This window comes from Erpetoichthys calabaricus, chromosome 10 (assembly GCF_900747795.2).
Source record: "Erpetoichthys calabaricus chromosome 10, fErpCal1.3, whole genome shotgun sequence".
In the NCBI taxonomy this organism is placed as follows: Eukaryota; Metazoa; Chordata; class Cladistia; order Polypteriformes; family Polypteridae; genus Erpetoichthys; species Erpetoichthys calabaricus.
In genome coordinates, this window is record NC_041403.2 from 86,176,114 (window position 1) to 86,196,517 (window position 20,404).

The following is a 20,404-nucleotide window of genomic DNA, read 5'->3' on the forward strand; positions in this document are numbered from 1 at the left end:
TTCAGTGTGTAAAAGTTATTGTGAACCTTGCCATTTTCAAAATATTTGCACCTGCAGACAGGGTAATATGCAAATGTCTGTTTCAAAGTATTAGTATGCATTTTATTTGTAACAGTAATATCATTTTAATATACTGTATAGCGAGGCATAAAATAATTAAAAACATAAAATAGTAAAACTTAATAACAACAATTTTACATATTCGTTTGCCTGAATGCTGTAGAAAATGTTGAGTTTACAAATAGTTAAGAAGATTTGCCAGTTTGATGCTGGATAATACACAGTCTCACAGCTAACATATCTTTAAATACTTGGAAAAAAAAGATTTTTTTCAAGTTATGATCATCTGAACTGAACCAAGACATGTTCATTTTTAAACCAACAAAAATGTAATTAGATTAAAATCAAGATAATGTAACTTGAAAATCAGATTCACAGAAATATCCACCTTAATAAAAGGATAAGTGGCTGTGTGTCTATTTGTGTGTCTGCCTGGTTAAAAAGCCTCTGTCATTCCAAAAGATGGAGCATCACAAACACTAGTAATAAAATGCCTTGCATTTGTCATTAGAACATATGGCACATCACAAATATTAACACTTCTTTTAAAAATCCCATACCAAATGTCATATAAAAGAGACATACTGTATGTATTGCATGGTGCACTGCAAACGTTAACACTTAGATCTACGCTGATTACTTAGATTTCAACCAGTCAGTAGCACAGTTGTTACACAGAGGAGCAACTAGAGTGCAAGGATCAGGGTGAACATGAGTCAATATTATATTTAACAATAGTAAAAGCAACAAATTCCTAAATTTCTTAATTAATTGTTTACTGTAAAGCAGGTTAAGATGAAGTGGCACACAGATGCCTTGTGCTAAGGATGGGCTTTGGACTCCGCAACCCTGAAGTGCACTTTATAGGTTTGAGAATGTTATATTTAAAGCAAAATGTTTAAACATTTTCCAGTGTATATTTTAAAATAATGAACAAAAAACATATAATTAGAAAGTTGCAAGACACTTTGACTTGAGGCCATGCAGCTTGACATACCATGGTTAAACGAGTAAACTTACCATAGAGATTACAAAATTCAGAATTGTCAATTGGTCCTCTTTTTGTATGTTTCCAGTTGAAAGAGTTAGTTACCTTTTAAGTAATATTGCAATGCCGCTCTACTTAGAAGTCACTCGCCAGTCTTCAGGAGTGAGACGTTTTTGGCATATAATCACTGCAGATAATGACCCTTTACTAATGTCATGAGAGATCAAAATTTTGTTCCTATTCAGTGGTGTTAAACTTATAAAATAATCTTAGTTGCACTTTTATGCTTCAAATGCGTTAGCAGAATGAGAAGTATATATTTTACAGATTTTTTAGAAAAATTTAGAATGTATTAAGATACCACAGTTACAGCTTTTTATTCACTTATACACTGGCACAACTAAATCATGTATGTCTCTTTCTAAAACTGCTGTTACACACAAGAGTGATAACAGTTGATACCAAAGTTCTCTGCTTTTGTCCAAAGGCAGCAATGGAAAAATAAAGCTATAGTTGACTGAAAAATATTCTTCTTTTCCAAAACGGTAAAGATGTTAGAAGACATTAATAATGAAAAGCACACTACACGGCTAATGTTGAGGGAAATATCCATAAAAAAATATTGGAAAGTAAGCAATGAATAAGTAAGAAAATATACAAACTGTTTTGAAAGATGGAGCATTAATTTTTGTAGTGACCTAATAAAAATGTTAGTTACAGTATTACATTTTGTTAATCACATACTTTTGCATCAGTAGGGCATATTCAAAAATAACACTGAGAACAGAATGTAATACAATACAATACAATTTATTTTTGTATAGCCCAAAATCACACAGGAAGTGCTGCAATGGGCTTTAACAGGCCCTGCCTCTTGACAGCCCCCCAGCCTTGACTCTCTAAGAAGACAAGGAAAAACTCCCAAAAATAACCATGTAGGAAAAAATGGAAGAAACCTTGAGAAAGGCAGTTCAAAGAGAGATCCCTTTCCAGGTAGATTGGGCGTGCAGTGGGTGTCAAAAAGAAGGGGTCAATAAAATACAATACACAGAACAGAACAACTCCTCAATACGGTATAAAATAAAAAGTTTTTTTTTTAGAAGTGAAAAAAAATAAAAATTTTAGAAGTACAGAGCAGAATTTAACAGTAGATGATATCACATAATAAGATTTGGATATTTTTAGAGTCCTGGAGACCTCATCCATCAAGCTGCCTCCCCCATTTGGCCATTCCACGGTAATGACATGGGTTGGTTGGGTACATAAAATACATGTTTGTTAACAGCATTTTACAATATCATGTAGTTGAAAATAAAGCCCATATTGGCTTGCGGGGGCTTAAATAGCTTTCATAGACGACAGAGTCCAACTCAAGTAATATCAAAATGGCATTGATTGTCATTGGTTGTAAAGGGCCTACGTCTAAGTGAAGTTCAAATTTCTTCACCACTACATTTTTGAAAGAAGTTCCCGACAGAGATTAAAAACCTCAAGGTAAAATAGTTAAGTGTGATGTCTCATTACTTTTTTCTTGGTTTACTTTTTTATCCCAGAGGGGAAATGTCTATTCACATGACCTCTGTGGGTCAGAGCACAGGGTCAGCCATTGTACAATGCCCCAGGTTGAGGGCCTTATTCAAGGGCCCAATGGAGTAGGACCCCTTCTGGCAGTAACGGGATTTAAACCAAAGTAGATCCTTAGCCAGAGAGCCACCACTCATTGTGGCACTTAGCCTGATAACTTATAGTGACAGAAAAATGCTGAATCAGTGTAATCTACAGATAATGAAGCCATGGGAGAATTTTTACTGTAACAGAATTCTGAGTACCCATTTATTCACTTTATGCATACAGTGTCAGCAGGCCACGGCTGAGGAGCACGTTCATTCTTTCATTCATTTCTACATAAGTTAAGGAGCAGGAGAAGTGAGCCACTGAATCAGAGGTTCACAGAAACACAAGCCACTGCAATGCTCACAACTGTTCTACCATTTCACCGCTTTGCTGTCAGGAGTGACTGGTGTATGACTAAAAGTTGAAAAACAATGAAATATACAAGCTGAAGTAACCTCTCCCAAGGCAGATTTGAAACAGTAAAATAATCCGTAAGTGATGCAGCTCAGAATGTTTCTCAGTTTTATTAGTGATGAGGTTGAGACGTCACTAATGCTTCTCAAAGGGAGTTTTTTATTTAATGTACCCTAATAAAAACTTAACTTCCCAACAAACGTCTATAAAAAGTAAAATTTAAATTTAAACAAAATTGGTCCACTGGAATCTAAGATGTTTCATGCGAGCAGACAGACATACATGATGACGACAGTAGATTCTTCTACATTCATTAAATGTGAACGCACCCAATAAAGACAGTAACATTGCTCGTCAGTATGATTCATAAATCTGGAAACTGTACCACTTTTGCACTTGAGAAAAGTAATGCACCAGATGTTATGTCTAATTAAACATACAGTACAGTGATCCCACGCGCTTCGCCTTTCGCGGCTTCACTCTATCGCGGATTTTATATGTAAGCATATTTAAATATATATCGCAGATTTTTTGCTGGTTCGCGGATTTCTGAGGACAATGGGTCTTTTAATTTCTGGTACATGCTTCCTCAGTTGGTTTGCCCAGTTGATTTCATACAAGGGACGCTATTGGCAGATGGCTGAGAAGCTACCCAACTTACTTTTCTCTTTCTCTCTCTTGCGCTGACTTTCTCTGATCCTGACGTAGGGGGTGTGAGCAGGGGGGCTGTTCGAACACCTAGACGATACGGACGCTCGTCTAAAAATGCTGAAAGATTATCTTCACGTTGCTATCTTTTGTGTGCAGCTGCTTAGTGAAGCGACATGCTGCACGGTGCTTCACATACTTAAAAACTCAAAGGGCACGTATTGATTTTTCACTCTGTTTTTATCTGTCTCTCTCTCTCTCTCTCTCTCTCTCTCCCTGCTCCTGACGGAGGGGGTGTGAGCTGCCGCCTTCAACAGCTTTGTGCCGCGGTGCTTCGCATACTTAAGCCAAACAGTCCTATTGATTTGTTTGCTTTGCTCTCTGTTTCTGACAGCCTGTGCTCCTGACACGCACTCCTTTGAAGAGGAAGATATGTTTGCATTCTTTTAATTGTGAGACAGAACTCTCATCTCTGTCTTGTCATGGAGCACAGTTTAAACTTTTGAAAAAGAGACAAATGTTTGTTTGCAGTGTTGAATAACGTTCCTGTCTCTCTACAATCTCCTGTGTTTCTGCGCAAATCTGTGACCCAAGCATGACAATATAAAAATAACCATATAAACATATGGTTTCTACTTCGCGGATTTTCTTATTTCGCGGGTGGCTCTGGAACGCAACCCCCGCGATGGAGGAGGGATTACTGTACAGTAGCTTCAGTGCGAATAAAACATGAGAGTTGTTAAAAATATTTAAAGGCCTTTTTTTAAAATAAAAGAAATGTTACAAAGATACATAGAAAACTGATGACCACAACATTTACACCCTGTAGATCAATCATCCCTTACCAATCCTTATATATAATTTGATAGTATCCGTAAGTATGGTGTTCGCGTCAATACCGCGACTCAATACAAGTTAGAACCATGCAATGGGACTCTGCCTCTGTAGTTAGAACATAACGTGGCAAACGCAGACACAGCAGCAGAATTTTGAAGAAGTTGTAAGCGATGGATAAGTTTTTGTAGGATGCCAGATAGAATAGCATTGCAGTAATCTATATGTGAAGTGACTTGGGCATAATCAATACTTCAGTACTGTGTTGCGGAAGAACATGACGAAGTCTAGAAATGTTTCAAAGATGGAAGAAGGCAGTCCACGAAATGTTACTTATATGGGAGGAATTATTTAATAATAATAATTATTATTATTAGTAGTAGTAGTATTTAATAATTGCCTTTATTAGTGTATAAATGGATATAAATAATTACATTTAAACGATTCACCAAAATCTGTTGTATGTAAACGATACTGTTTTAAACGTTATTGTTTTTTCATCAGAAAACCCAGTTTCCACGTCTACGTGTATTACAGTAATCCCTCACTACTTCGCGGTTCACTTTTCGCAGATTCACGACCGCGGATTTTATATGTAGCATATCTAAATATATAACGTGGATTTTTCGCTGCTTCGTGGGTTTCTGCGGACAATGGGTCTTTTTACTTCTGGTACTTGCTTCCTAAGTTGGTTTGCCCAGTTGATTTCATACAAGAGATGCTATTGGCGGATGGCTGAGAAGCTACCCAATCAGAGCACGCAGTTAAGTTCCTGTGTGCTGCTGATTGGCTCAGTGACGGAGTGCTGCATTAACCAGGAAGTCTCATCTCACTCATTCAGCATTAACGTGCTACTGCTGCAGGGGCCGTGTCCAAGCGCCAACAGAAGATGCAAATGATTGCAGAAAAGGTAAAAGTTTTGGATATGTTGAAGGAAGGGAACAGCTACACCGCTGCAGGACACCATCACAGCATCAATGAGTCCATGATTCTTTTTATTTAAAAAGGAGGAAAAGCATATAAGATCTACGGCCGCAGTGTCCTTTAACCAGGGCGCAAAATGAGTTGCAAGTGGACGTGATAAGGCAGTAGTCTGGATGGAATCTGCTTTAGGAATCTTTGCAACAAGGTCGACGACGTCATGATCGCCTACAAGCTGCTACGTGTACTTCGCTATACAGTAAGTGTAAACTTATCTACTGATTTCATATTGCTTAGCAGTTGTCCCTGTTACTAATAGAGTAAAGGGTGGTTTGTAAACAATACAGGGAGGGTTTAAAAACGTCCAAATACACGTTAAATAATTCAATAAATATGGTGTCCCTACTTCGCGGAAATTCAGTTATCACGGTCGGCCTTGGAACCTATCTCCCACGATAAGTGAGGGATTACTGTAGTTTAAATGGCATTTTTACCACTCGCAATAGGGCGGATGCACTGACGTATCGTGTTGACTGGGCAACACAGTGAATGCGCCGTCTATCTATATGTCTATGATTTGTTCGCTTTCCGACGTAGTGTAAATAAAGTAAATTCATCTCACTGTGGTGCGTATTCCATACGTAATACCACGTAACACATTATAATTCTCCTGCTTTACGCGAATATACCCATGCCACCGAAAAAAAGGCGTACAATTCCACGGTCCACTTCAGATGCCAGAGAAAAGTCTATTTCAAGGGCGTCTCAAACGCCACAGCAGACACAATCCAAAGTGGACGAACTTACAATAAAATGTGAATCAGAAAACTGTTTGTTCTATTTCTATGTTGTTTCGTTCATTTGGGAAATTCTCCAGTTATAGACTCCCGGGCAATGCCGGGTACTCCTACTAGTTATATAATATTTAGGGGCATCTGAGTATAACAATATTGTAATGACCACATCCCTAAATTTAGGAGTAAACAAATAGCTTTAAGTAATGATAAATAAAAATGGACCTTCATGAGTCATACTATACAATTTTTGCATTGGTAAAGGAGAAAGCTGTTCCTCATGAAACTTTTATGCAGAAAATTAGCATAAACAATACATCAAAAATTGTTCTTTAACCCATAGTGTATATGAATATAATATGTGCTTTTAAAGGGTTTCAGGATTTTATAAAATCATCATTTACACACACTAGTTTGTCGACCTCTGCTTTGCATGAATGAGAGATTATCTGAGAATGATTTGAAAAACATAACTCTGGACTGGAGACAAATGATTAATAGTTTGTTGAGCTCTAGCTTAATAAAATTATAAAAATTCATCAGACAAGAACACAGGAAGGTACCGTATGCTATGTCAGGTATTTAACATTTTTATTACAGAAAACAAATCAAAACAATACATTCTCAAACGGGGTGATGCTCCTGCCCATTCATGTCTTTTCTTCATGATGGCAATGTTTGTAGTGTTAGCTCAACTTTTAAAATTCCAGTGACTAAAAATGTAACAACACTGATTAAATCAAAACTGAAGTTTGCCTGATATCATCAGTTGAGTTGACAAAACTGATTTTTTTCATTGATTCAGTGATTTCATTATACTACTCAATATCTTTCTTATTTTTCTATTACAACCTGTGGTTCTGAGATGATAGGCAAATTTTATGCAGAACTCCAGTCTTTGAAAACTTTGGAAGGAGAAAACATATATTTTACCCCAAAACACAGGTTATAAATTATTCTGGGCTACAATGTTGTTGGGCTGTTCTCTTCACTCAATTTGAGTTTTTAATCACTGAAAAAATATTATTAAAACATTAATTTTATTGATTAAACCTTTTTCCATCTGTTTACTTGTGAAACAGTATTTACGATCAATGTTGCCAAGATAATCAGAGTATTAGACAAGACCAACAGCAGGATGGTGTAAAGACAAATGACTAAATGGATAAAGAATGTACTAATATAGAGGAAACATTGCAGGAATTCTGCTCAGACCTTTATACGACTTTGAATAAAAGCTAATTATTACACAATAGTTAAAGAAGTAATTTCAACTTGTGTTTTCATGCTTTTTGTCTCCTGCTATTTGGAGCATCTAGTATTATGTGCAGATTTGGCAAATCATTTCCTTTAAGAGATGTCATTTTTCACTCTTTTCCCAAGTGAGCACAGACATTACCTGCACCTGCTGCTTTGTTCTGTCTTTCTATTAAGATCTCGATCAGATTCTAGAATAAATAACAGCAAATTCAAATATTTAAAGAAGCAGAATATTTCATTATGTAATGGCTCAATTGAAATGCAAATCAATGGGCACTGTGGCATACCTGATGCAGGGCATAATCCCACTATTCTAGTGTGTCAAAACAAATAAAAAGATTGGAAAATTTTTCAGTCATGTATTGCTATCCCTTAATAACTCTGTAAAACAATATAAATTTAGGCTCCTATATAGTTTTATATTTTAATAGGTCTCTTTTGGCCCAGGCAAATATCCTATTTAGCACCACTCTATGATTTGGCACTCGGTTAATGGTACCAGAAAACCAAATTGACTTCAACAGACAGTAAATCAAAGATATAATACTCGTTACAAAATATGTCAAATAGATATGGATCTGGAACTAGCTGAAATAATGGATGACCATTAACAACATATACCAACACCATGTTTGTAAACAAGGTACAGACTGACAACGCAAATTAACACAAAGAAGGCACAGGTGGTAAATATTCCTTCTACATTTGCCCAGGCCTAAATTTTCTTCACATTTATGGCTATAATTTGTAAAAAGCAGCATTATGTCCCTCCACATTTCAATCTAATTTTATCTTGCTCTTGGGATTATCTTTAGATAATGTTATAGTGTAATCTTTTGCTGAGCAGCTAATGTCTAAACTGCTAAAAGAATATCAGGGTTAAGGACAGCACAACATACCTGTTTTTAACATCAACTGAAAAACTGCTCAAGTTCTAGAACTAAAAAAATATATTTATAGATTTTACAAGCTTTCTCTGACACTATGCATTAGCTTTGGAAATGGTTATATAATCCTCATAACTGAACAGGTTTAACAAACTGCTTTTGTATAAATAATACCATTAAAGTCACATACAGTTCATAAGTGAATCTGACATAAGATTTAAAGGATTCCCAGTGACTATTAGGCCCTTGGAAGCAGAAGTTAAATTGTTTGACGAAAGTACAGCAGGCATATTTGGAATTGTGTTCTCGGAGTCATCCACTTTCTCACTGTTATCATCCCAGTTAATGTGGAACCTTGTAACTCGAGGATTTGAAGCTAGTATGTTTCTCTGGAGCTGAAATTAAAGGACAAATAGGCAAAAATTAATAACATAATAAACTATTCTTTAATAAATTGTGAATAGGTGATATTTTCACTCAAGTCATTGCAAAAGAGCAAAGGATTTCTATCCTGGTTAACTGTAGTAGATTATTTTCAGTTGTAAGTAATTGTGCTGCATATCTGTGGTACATTTAAAATTTGCCTCAAACATTAATTAACTGTTATCAGACAAGCTGACTGGAGCAGAAAAATAAAAAATTTGCTGGAAGAATAAAACTGCACTTTTCATTACAGTTTTCTCCGTTCTATTTCTGCTTTACACTAATGGTTATGGGCAGCACGGTGGCGCAGTGGTAGCGCTGCTGTCTCGCAGTTAGGTGACCCGGGTTCACTTCCCGGGTCCTCCCTACGTGGAGTTTGCATGTTCTCCCCACGTCTGTGTGGGTTTCCTCCGGGTACTCTGGTTTTCTCCCACAGTCCAAAGACATGCAGGTTAGGTGCATTGGCGATTCTAAATTGTCCCTAGTGTGTGTGTGTGTGTGCCCTGCGGTGGGCTGGTACCCTGCCCAGGAATTGTTTCTTGCCTTGCGCCCTGTATTGGCTGGGATTGGCTCCTGTGACCCTGTAGTTAGGATATAGCAGGTTGGATAATGGATGGACTAACTGTTATTTTACACAATTCTATTTTAGAATATTTTTGATTTAGAAATGAAATATATTTTTCTGGGTTAAGCTCCCATTACTGTACTATCTTTCTCAGCGATTTCAGACTTTACTTACATAATTTAATTTTGCTATGGACAGTTGCATTGTGCACCCTGGACCTCATTCATTGCATTCTGTGAATAGCCACAACAAAATCAAGCCTGTTCAAGCGGTAGGGACAGGCTCTAATGTATGCAACATTTGATAACCAATTGGAGCAGAGCTGGACGAACAATGCATACAATGCCCACAAATACAGAATGACCCAATCAAATCTACATGAATAAGAAGGAGAACAGAGAAGAGCAATTGCAGCTTCAGGAAATGAAGGAAATTGGGTGTTCTGGTTTGCACAAGCAGAGGAGTTACAGGACTTGTAACTCCGGGCCTAGCACAAGTGTTTATTTGGAGTGAAGAAAAAAATAAAAAGATGCAAAGTGTTGATTAGTTGCCAAAAACGTTTCAACCTTGTAATTCCTTCCCAATGCAATAGTAACTTGAAACTGTGTTATGAAATTATGAGTGGGATGTGTAATCTTTCATTCCCAATAATTCTTAGTTGGGTAATCTGACATCCTCACTGCAGTTGCTAAGTGACATGCTATCCCATTTGAAATCGTGTGACACGTTGACAAATTTCAAATAATTCTTAATCTTTGCTGCACTGTTCACAAGATTACAAAATGTATAATATAAAAGAATAAGGTTATATAAAATTTTCCTACTTGCAAATGCAAATTTGTGTATGTATATACAGTAAATGTGATATTATCTTATAATCTTTTAATGAAGCCTGAGAGAAAGAGTCATGCATCATTCTGAACAAAGGTCTGCATAATATACACATCTGAAGAAAAATAATCATTAAAATATGCATAAAACACAAATATTTCAAGTTTCTTTTATTTCAACAATGTAGTTGAACCAGTGGTTTGTGGTATACCTGTAGACACGAGATACTGGTAGAAATTTGTGAACCAGTAGAAATGTTTACCACAGTCGAGAAAATCAGGAATCTGCCTTTGTTAGCTGCCACAAAAGAGATGGTGCATGGTGGGGGGTGGGCGTTCCATTACCTTCTGACACTACTGACATTTTGATTAGATTAGATTAGATCAGTGGTGGGCAATGTCGTTCCTGGAGGGCTGCAGATTTTTGTTCCAACCCAGCTTCTTTTTTTTAATTTTACTGATTTTATTAAAATTAAATAACATTCCATACAAATAACTCAAGTTTTACAAAAAAAAAAAAAGGTTAGAAACAAATCAACCCCCACCCCTGAGAAAGAGGGCTAGGCCAGCAGTGTAAAATTTTATGTTAGTAAGAATAAGTAAATAGATAAATTAATAAATAAATAAAGATAAACAGAGAAAAAGAGAGGAGAGAACCTGCTTCCTCAATTTAAATACTTATTCTAAAACATTATTGATTAGATCCTACCAGGTTTTGAAAAGGTTTTGTAAAGATCCTCTAAGTGCAAATTTGATTTTTTCTAGTGTCACACACGCGTGTTTAGGAGACAACTAAAGGGCCTGAGTACATGTAATTCCACTCCAGACCGGGGGTGGTGAAGTGCACTAATTCTTTCTCTCGATTCCTTACAGACCATTCTAGGGAAATCCTGCCTGGCTCTGGGGCAGCCAACGACATCACTTCCGGTTCTGGTCCTGATGACATCACTTCCCATACTGGCCTTTAAAGCCACCATCTTTTTTCTAGTACATCAGTTCTGTTTTGGACACAGTCATGTGAACATTTCTGTTCTTTTGAATCAATTTTGAAGCTGGGAAAAATTATACGGGTGGCTGCCCCAAACCTTCTCAATGTCTTTTGGTCATTTTTGTGATACCAGTTTCTGAATGAGAAGTCAACTATTGCTGATGAAGCATTTACTGCTGATGTGATATTTTGATGCTTTATTTTAGTGGTCTCACTTATTAAGGTTCCCCACCCTTAATTGCTTATTTTAGTCTTAAGCATCTGCATTCAGTGTTTTTAATGGCTCCTTATTAACAATAAGACGCAAATGACTAATGAACCAGCAGTTCTCCGTCTGCATTGTTTCCATTTACACCTGTGTGAATTCATCATGCACTATTTGGTTTAATAAAACACTTACAGAAAAATGTGACAGACTGAAAATGATCCATCTTAGGTTTCAAATCATTTGGATGATATCCTTGGAAGGCAAAAATCTATGAAATCAGAACCTAAAATTGCAGAATAACAAGCCACAAAATAAAACTAGTCCTGTGATTGAGAACGCATTTGTTTCTAATTAAGCAATTGGGTTTCAATGAAAACCTGCAGCCACTACATGTGAATTTCCCCTTGGGATTAATAAAGTATCTATCTATCTATCTCTATCTATCTACTACAGCCCTCCAGGACAGACATTGCTCACCCACGGATTACATTATAATTTATTTGTCCCCAAAGGGAAAATAAAATTTAACAGAAGCTCCCAATAAAAAATAAGTATAAAAAAAACAAACAACCCTCCTTCCCAAACACACATAAAAACTTCTGGCTTAGATAACAGAAAGCTGCTGCTGTCAATAACAGGCTTGTAGGTGTTAGTAGGATGAGGTCAGACCTGCTCAGATTGTACCACAGGTTTATATTTAACATTATTAATATCTGGATAGAGCTGTGTCAGCTTGTAGTATCCACAATTGAAATATGTCTAATAGACACTTGATTCCTTGTTTGAAGTCACCAGCATTCAGAATGATTCATTATTAATGTAGTGGTATAAAGTGAATCATTTCTGTCACTGAATCAGCTAGGATGGAGTAACATATTTTCCTGGGCAGTGACATTGACAAATTCAGTCTGCATTTCAATGCTTTGATCACACATTTTAGTTTCAATTGTATCTGTGCTCCATTTTTCACTACTGCACATTTGTAAAAATCTCCAGTCCCCCTCCTGCTTTTCCAAACAGTCCGATGAAACCTGTCCACTTCTCGCAATGCACAACCAAATAGAACTGTTTATGATCACATCTTCAGACTTTGAAGAGGACACCCGTCTCTCCTCCCAATCAACCCCACCGCCTCTCTTTCACTCTATCACACTATAAAATTATTTTTATATTTGATCGTGTTTTCTCACACCCCGTGATCGCTGAAGAAGCAAATATGAAGCCAATAAATATCTGTTCCATTTCAAACAGTGATGATAATAAAGTAGCCCTGGATTAAATATTAAACAAAACAGGCACATGCTTAGGGCACCAAGGGAAACAGAGCACCACAGAATTTTTAAAAAAGTAGTAGGAGAAAACTTTACGTAGTAATGAAGTTATAAATAGGCAACAGTAAACATTTTTTACAGCTTTCGATCCATGTATGTTGGAAATGCTGTAGATCTTCAAAGGAAGGAAACAAAAGAATGGTAGACATTTTGTTTCATACAAATAGTAAAGTTTCTTCATTAGAATATCTGTTTAAAGAAATGTCCACCAACATCGACTTCTAAAGTGAAAAGATTGTGAAAATCAGTATTGTCACACTTGTGAGAGATTTCTTTAGTAGGCTGTATTGTAGAACTTGTTTTACTGCTATGGCAGTATTCAGTCAATGGAGATGTACATTTTCTTTGGTTTGTCTTTATAAGATTTTTTTCATGTTCATAAAGATGTTTTGAAAGAAAATATTAAAGTCTAGTTAGGCGTGCTTGTTTTTGTTCAAAATAGAACCAAAGGAATTGGGAAGAATAGCTCTTTGACTATTTATTTACATTGTCAATCTTTTTTTGTATTACTGTTTAGTCTGTACAGTACATATCTTTAAAGAGACTGTGTTTTTAAATGGAATGTGCAATGTACATTTATTTATTGTCTCGTTCTTACTTATTTTCTTTGCTCAATAAAGACGTTTTGAATATACAGTGTATCCGGAAAGTATTCACAGCGCATCACTTTTTCCACATTTTGTTATGTTACAGCCTTATTCCAAAATGGATTAAATTCATTTTTTCCTCAGAATTCTACACACAACACCCCATAATGACAACGTGAAAAACGTTTACTTGAGGTTTTTGCAAATTTATTAAAAATAAAAAAATTGAGAAAGCACATGCACCAATGCACCTAAATTAATCAGATTAGCTGACTCAATGAATTCTTTTAAAAAAAAAACTTAAAACTCATTTGTTCATGGAACATTTTAGTTTACCCTGACATTCTGACATTTTCTTTCAGTTTACCCCTGTCCATGTGCTCAGGATGATTTGCGTTTGTATCTCGAAGTATGGCAGATGTGTGACTGAGAAGTGATGTCAGATGACTGACACATGACTGATGATTTCCAAATAATTCTAAAATAGGCATAGTTGGCAAAGCCAAGTAAATATCAGCATTTAATGGATAATAAAAACCCAATCTGATTTGCTGTTATGTAAAAGGGTGCTCAGCTGATAAGAGGATGGCATGGCAAAGGGTGCCAACAAGGCAGCTCAGAGCAGGAAAGTCTCACAAGAAACCTCACAGACCAGAGTTAGAGAGACAAACACTAATAGGACGAGAGCAACTCAGCATGCTATTGTGTGAAAACAGAGACTGTAAAGGGAGAGTAGGACTTTTTCATATGTGATACACCAAAGCACGAGACACAGAACAGTGCTCTGGGATTACTTAAAATGTTCCCCCAGAAGGCTAGAAGGATAGAGATCCAGTAAATACTAAGAGAACCTTAGAGACCTAAAGAGGAAAAGAGGTCATGGAGAGTTGGCAGGAGGCCACAAGACCTCATGGGAAATGGCTGGTAAAGCTGGAGCCACGTTGCACATTTAAGGGTGAAGATCTGAAGTCACTCATCCATCTGCAAAGGGGTAGCAGACTGACTTAATGCAATGAGTGGGTAGTAGTTGTGTAAACTAAGCCTCAGGGATGCAGAAACATCAAAAAAGCTAGGGGCAACTCTAGCTTAGCACGTCTGTAGGAAAACGGTTTAAAGCAACCTAATGCCCGACATACACAAAAGAGAGAATGAGAAAGAACAAAGGACAGGGAGAAAGAGATTAAGAGGCAGAAGAAAGTGCTTTTGTGTGCTGCTCAAGGTGGGGAAGTGGTTCGGTCATCCTACCAGACACAGGGGTGTTAACAACCTGTGTTAGGAAGACCCAATGCAGCAGCAAGGCATTGTTTTCTCTGTTGTCTTTGTATTATGTGTATTTTTTCTGTTGATGCATCCTGTGTACATCATTTATATAATAAATACATATTTTTTAATACTTCTGGGCTTTTGGGAGTTATTATAGATATAGAGAGGTGACACATGGGGACGGACCTTCTTCTGTGGCAATAACGAAATGTACTGTACATGAAAGAGCAATGTGCAACTGGACTAAAATGACCTGCTCAAGTTGATGTACTCTGTGAATGAACTCTACTTTTGAAGAGTACTCCATGTGTCTTCCACATGGTCAATAATTTCAAAACTCTCACACAATAAAAAATAGTAAAAAATGATCATTGATTAAAGTCAAGCAATGCCCTTTTCACCCATGTTTATAATTCATGTACATTTAATATATAATGGATTGCAGTTCCTAAAGTCATCATTAATACATAGCTCACATGGTGTTTATAGCATTATGGATGATGTAGTTTTTATTCTTACATCGTGTGTCTTCATACAAAAAGACATTACAGGGAAATTTTTAAGATAAAACTTTTGTATTCTGCAGTTTTAAGCATTTTTTTTCTCCTTATCAATAATTCTAAAAACTGGCAGCAGCACACCCTTTTCTGATGTTTTTACATAATCAATTTCACAGTAATAGACAAGGCACTGTCTGTATGTGAGTATCTGTCTAATTAAACTTGCGTACTTTCAAATGAACCTAAATGGTGTGTTTTTTTTACTTATCTAATTGAGAACAGATTTGCTTTATTAAAAAAATGGTTCTGGTTATCTTCAAAGTTTTTTACTGTTTACATCTCCTTCCAGGGTATTTAAAGCAGATTCCAAATGCTGAAATAAATCAGTGAGTACAAAGCACAAAAAATTAAAACTGAATCAAATGGTTATCTACAGAAGTCATTTGAATTATTTTGGGCTTCAACTAGACACATGGAGTATCCAAAATAAAGTGTGTCTTTTGCCTAATAAGGAATGGAGTACACATAAGTCATACTGTGTAAAAGCCTAAAGCCCTACATGTTAATTAACTGCTTGCTCTGGCCAGTACTTGGCTATGCCCCAACTTAACTTTGGCACTTATGGTTAACTCCAGTGTGAGAGAGGGAGAAGGTGGAAACTTTGTCAAAAATACAAGCAAAAGTCAACATTTAGAAAATCAACCAATCAATCAATACACTGAAAAGCAAAAACTACAGTCATAAATGTATGATAAAGTAATAAACAATAGCAGTTTTAAGATTTGGAAGCTTGGAAAAAAGTTTAGCAAGAACAGGAGAGTGAAAATAATTTTAGGACAAAGTAACATGTTTGTCCACAAAATGCTACCTTAAAGGTTGGTTTGTTGGTACAGGAATATTTGGCTGCTTCTGTTTATTTAGGCAGGGGTTGTGGGTTATTTACACTTTCTGCCTCTGACAATAATAGTATATCAGTATTGTATCAATGTCTTTGTGGTCAGGACATCAAAGGAACACTATTGTATACAGCTTTAAATCCCTTTCATATAGCACAGCTCCTACTGACAATCTAAGAGTGCACATTCATCATAATAGTGATAAAATACAATTGATTGATTTCATGGCTAACTTTTCAAAATACAATGTATAAGGTATATTTAACAAATAATTGTAAAAGTTACCTTTGCAAAATCAGGCTTTACTGGGGGGTTTTCCCTTAGTTCAGGTTCCGTGTATTCATTGTTGACGTAGTAGCCCACGCGAATGAACTCCTGGCCACGGTAAGTGCAAGTGATTAAAACAACAGTAACGCCCACTGCATCTGCATCTGGAATAAGTCCTGGGTTGGGAGCGTCAGCCTGAAATGGGTAAATCAATTAATCAGTGTTGGCTAAAGCAGAATTTCAAAAAATAAGAATTGTACGTACTTATATGGTGGGTTGAGTGCTGCTATGTGTCTTTTGTTGCCTGCTATCTAAAACTGCACACAATACTCCAAGGAAGGCCTCACCAGTGTGTTATGTAACATAAGAATGACCTTCTTTGACTTGTAGTGTACACATTCTGTTATACAACCTAATATCCTGTAAGCCTTTTTTATGGCTTCTGTACACTGTCTGAAAGTGGACAGTTAAGAGTCCACTACGGCTCCTTGGTTCTTCTCATAAGGTATACTTTTAAGTCAATCATTTTGTTCACATGGCATTCATGTGTTATTTGTTTAAAAACAATACATTATGTACAGTTAATGCTGTCCGGTAGCTTGGCTTTTCCAGCAGAAAAGCAGCTGCTGCTTCACTCTGTGGGTGCCTTTGATTAGATCACACCTGACACCTTCCATGTTTTAAATGGCAAATGAAACATAGGGATTTATTTCCTCCATGAATGCTATTAACTGGAGTTTTTATTTTCCTCTCCTATATTTTTGACAGGCTAAGTCTAACTTTAATGTTAACTATTTATATTAGCATGACATAGGTTTTATTTAACTCATTAAAGTTACTTCTCTTTTACTGTTTATTTAACTTGATATGGGTGTTTATGCAAGTTAAAGCTGTAAGGTTATTTATTTTATTGTTGCCCCATTTTTTTAAAATCCTGGCTAGTACTCACTTTTCAATTTGTGCAAGAATATAATGAGCGGCACTTAATTAAATATTCCTGGAAAACATTGCCTTAAGAAACCATACATAGTCCTGTTTGGTTTGTAATTTAGAGAAGTACTAACTCTGAAACTGTTGAAGCTCTAAAGTAACGTTTTTCATTTCTCCAATGACTCAGTTATCACATACACAATGGAGCAAAAGCTTGTCAAAAAGAAGAGACAAACTAAGGCTCTCTGTCCTTACACATAATGGATGTCTGGAATTAATTCAGATGGAACTTGCTATCAAAAATATCAAAACATTTCTTTAAAGGAATGAAATGGGTTTTGCTAGAAAAACTATCAACCCTGCCTGATATAACTGTGTAACATACAAAATTTGGTACATGTGCGTTGAAGCTGACTAGAATATTAGCTAATGATCTACTAGGCACAGGCAATAACAGGACAACAACCAATGTTATGCATTAACATTACATAATGTTTCTCCAACCTCACCCCCCACCAATCCATTTCAAAGTCCTACTGTACACCTTTCAATACTCTCCTCATACCTTTAGTAACAACAAGCCTGAATCTCAGTTATATTTAGGAACCAGACAATTTGTTCCACTAGAAGTAAATTTCATCCACAGTTTTTTATTTATTTAATAGATTTACAATTAGGGACCGCTGGCCAAAAAAAGTGAGATTACCATGCAAATGTACCCAATATACTCATTGTGACATACACTGCCTGGCCAAAAAAAAAGTCGCTACCTGGATTTAACTAAGCAAATAGGTACGAGCCTCCTATTGGATAATTACTGCATGGGCGATTATCTTTCAGCTGGCAACAAGTTATTTAACCCCAACTGGTGCAATGACTTGCTTCTCATTTCTTAAACAACCATATCGAATGACACATCTCGTGGTCGTGGAAAAGATGTTAGTCTGTTTGAGAAGGGTCAAATCATTGGCATGCATCAAGCAGAGAAAACATCTAAGGAGATTGCAGAAACTACTAAAATTGGATTAAGAACTGTCCAACGCATTATTAAAAACTGGAAGGATAGTGGGGACCCATTGTCTTCGAGGAAGAAATGTGGCCGGAAAAAAATCCTGAATGATCGTGATCGGCGATCACTTAAACTTTTGGTGAAATCAAATCGAAGAAAAACAACAGTAGAACTCAGGTCTATGTTTAATAGTGAAAGTAAGAGCATTTCCACCTGAATATACTGAATGACCAGGTTATTCCATCAATGGATATTTTCTTCCCTGATGGCACAGGCATATTCCAAGATGACAATGCCAGGATTCATCGGGCTCAAATTGTGAAAGAGTGGTTCAGGGAGCATGAGACATCATTTTCACACATGGATTGGCCACCACAGAGTCCAGACCTTAACCCCATTGAGAATCTTTGGGATGTGCTGGAGAAGGCTTTGCGCAGTGGTCAGACTCTACCATCATCAATGCAAGATCTTGGTGAAAAATTAATGCAACACTGGATGGAACTAAATCTTGTGACATTGCAGAAGCTTATCGAAACAATGCCACAGCGAATGCATGCCATAATCAAAGCTAAAGGCGGTCCAACGAAATATTACAGTGTGTGACCTTTTTTTTGGTGGCAACTTTTTTTTTGTCCAGGCAGTGTATTTTGTCCATTCTAATGCAGTTCAACGAAGGACTTTAAAACACTGGCATAAACTACAATTATTGTGTTTTCTTGAGCCACCTAATTTTTAATTTCTCTCTCAGCTTGGATATTAGACATTTGGTAGTCTTTACAACCAAAACAATAACACACACAAGGCCTAATTTATGAAGCCAGTTCTATAAATTAGTCACTTTCCATGCTTCAGTGCAGCTGCTGCAACATTGTTCATAAAGGTAATTCTATTTTAAATTAACTTTATCATTTATCTCAAAAATAGGTCTAACAACAGCAACAGCTCTGAAAAGGAGATGTACAGTATCTAGTTTTGTGCCCATGTTTTAGTATTCTAAGTGGGTCTGATAACCCAGGCTGTTTAGACATGAACCTTTGAACAAAACAGAAATAAATTAACCAAATCCATCAAACATGTGATAGTGAGATCAATCTGAGTAGAATTATACTGTACAGTCTGGAGATTATATAACCACATCCACGAGATAGAGATTTTTGACAACCTACTGTACATCTACATAAAGCATCCTTCTGGATCTTTTCATTTAAAAATTCTTATGTTTATTCATTTAAATGAGTCTTACAACTTATCAAGTGTTGCTCTATTTCCATTCAGAACCAATGTGTTTCTTTATGGCCCAGAGTTCTATTATTGTGCTTCTGCACTGTGCTTATGTACATACAGGGTATGTTTTATTTGGTTATTATGAACTTTACATGTAAATCTGGTCTGTTGACATATATAAACCACCTAAACATTTATATTTTTATTTATATACTGTATATGACCACTTTTTATATGTTATATAAATTTTATGTTCCAGATGTTCTTTTCATTTGTAGCGTGATTTTCTATGATATTTACGCAACACCGTGCTGCTTGATAAAGGAATTAGGCCTGTCCCTAAATGCCTCAGATATTTGGTTGCAGCCATATCCTTGGAGTACCCTAATCTAGAAGACAGGGATAGTGACTCTTCTTCTTTTCTTTGGAAAAATCTTTGGAAGCCATGACTAGATTGTGAAATCCAGACCTTGGTGAAATTATAAGTAATAACTCTTGCCATATGGATTTTCGGCCTTCTTTTATTGTGATGGATTCTAATTATGACATGTTTTGGTTTGATGTATTAGGTTTGTTTTCTATGTGGAGGATGTTTACTATTCTTTATGAAATAATAATTTATTTTGGGCTTGTGTTAGTGACGTGGGTTATCAATCATTATTCAGGGGTGGTACTATTTAATGGTATTATTACTTTACAATAATTGTTTGTCCCTACATAGTATAATCTACTCCTACTTTTGTCACATGAAATGTGATAAATCTTGCACTATACATTTTTTATGTGTTAGATGTATGGTGTCATACTGATTTTGATGACTTTTTATTCGTCATGTGACCTTTTCCTGAATAATTTCCTGAACTTGACTTAGTTATAGTTTTTGGCTTTCTGTACAGGAGATTATATATGCCTGATAATATGTAAAAAGAATAAAATGCAGCGAAACTCTAGATAGACATGAAC

General features: G+C 36.2%; 1 protein-coding gene across 1 annotated transcript in view; it reads right to left on the bottom strand.

Moving 5' to 3' along the window:
- Nucleotides 1-6,847: 6,847 nt before the first annotated feature.
- Nucleotides 6,848-20,404, bottom strand: part of LOC114659219 (histone chaperone ASF1A-like) — a 47,844-nt gene continuing 34,287 nt past the window's right edge. The window contains exons 3-4 of the mRNA XM_028811557.2: nucleotides 16,297-16,473; nucleotides 6,848-8,815 (exon numbers count right to left, since the gene is read on the bottom strand). Coding sequence (XP_028667390.1) covers nucleotides 8,603-8,815; nucleotides 16,297-16,473 — 390 coding nt within the window. The 3' untranslated portion in view covers nucleotides 6,848-8,602. The remainder of the gene's footprint in view (nucleotides 8,816-16,296; nucleotides 16,474-20,404) is intronic.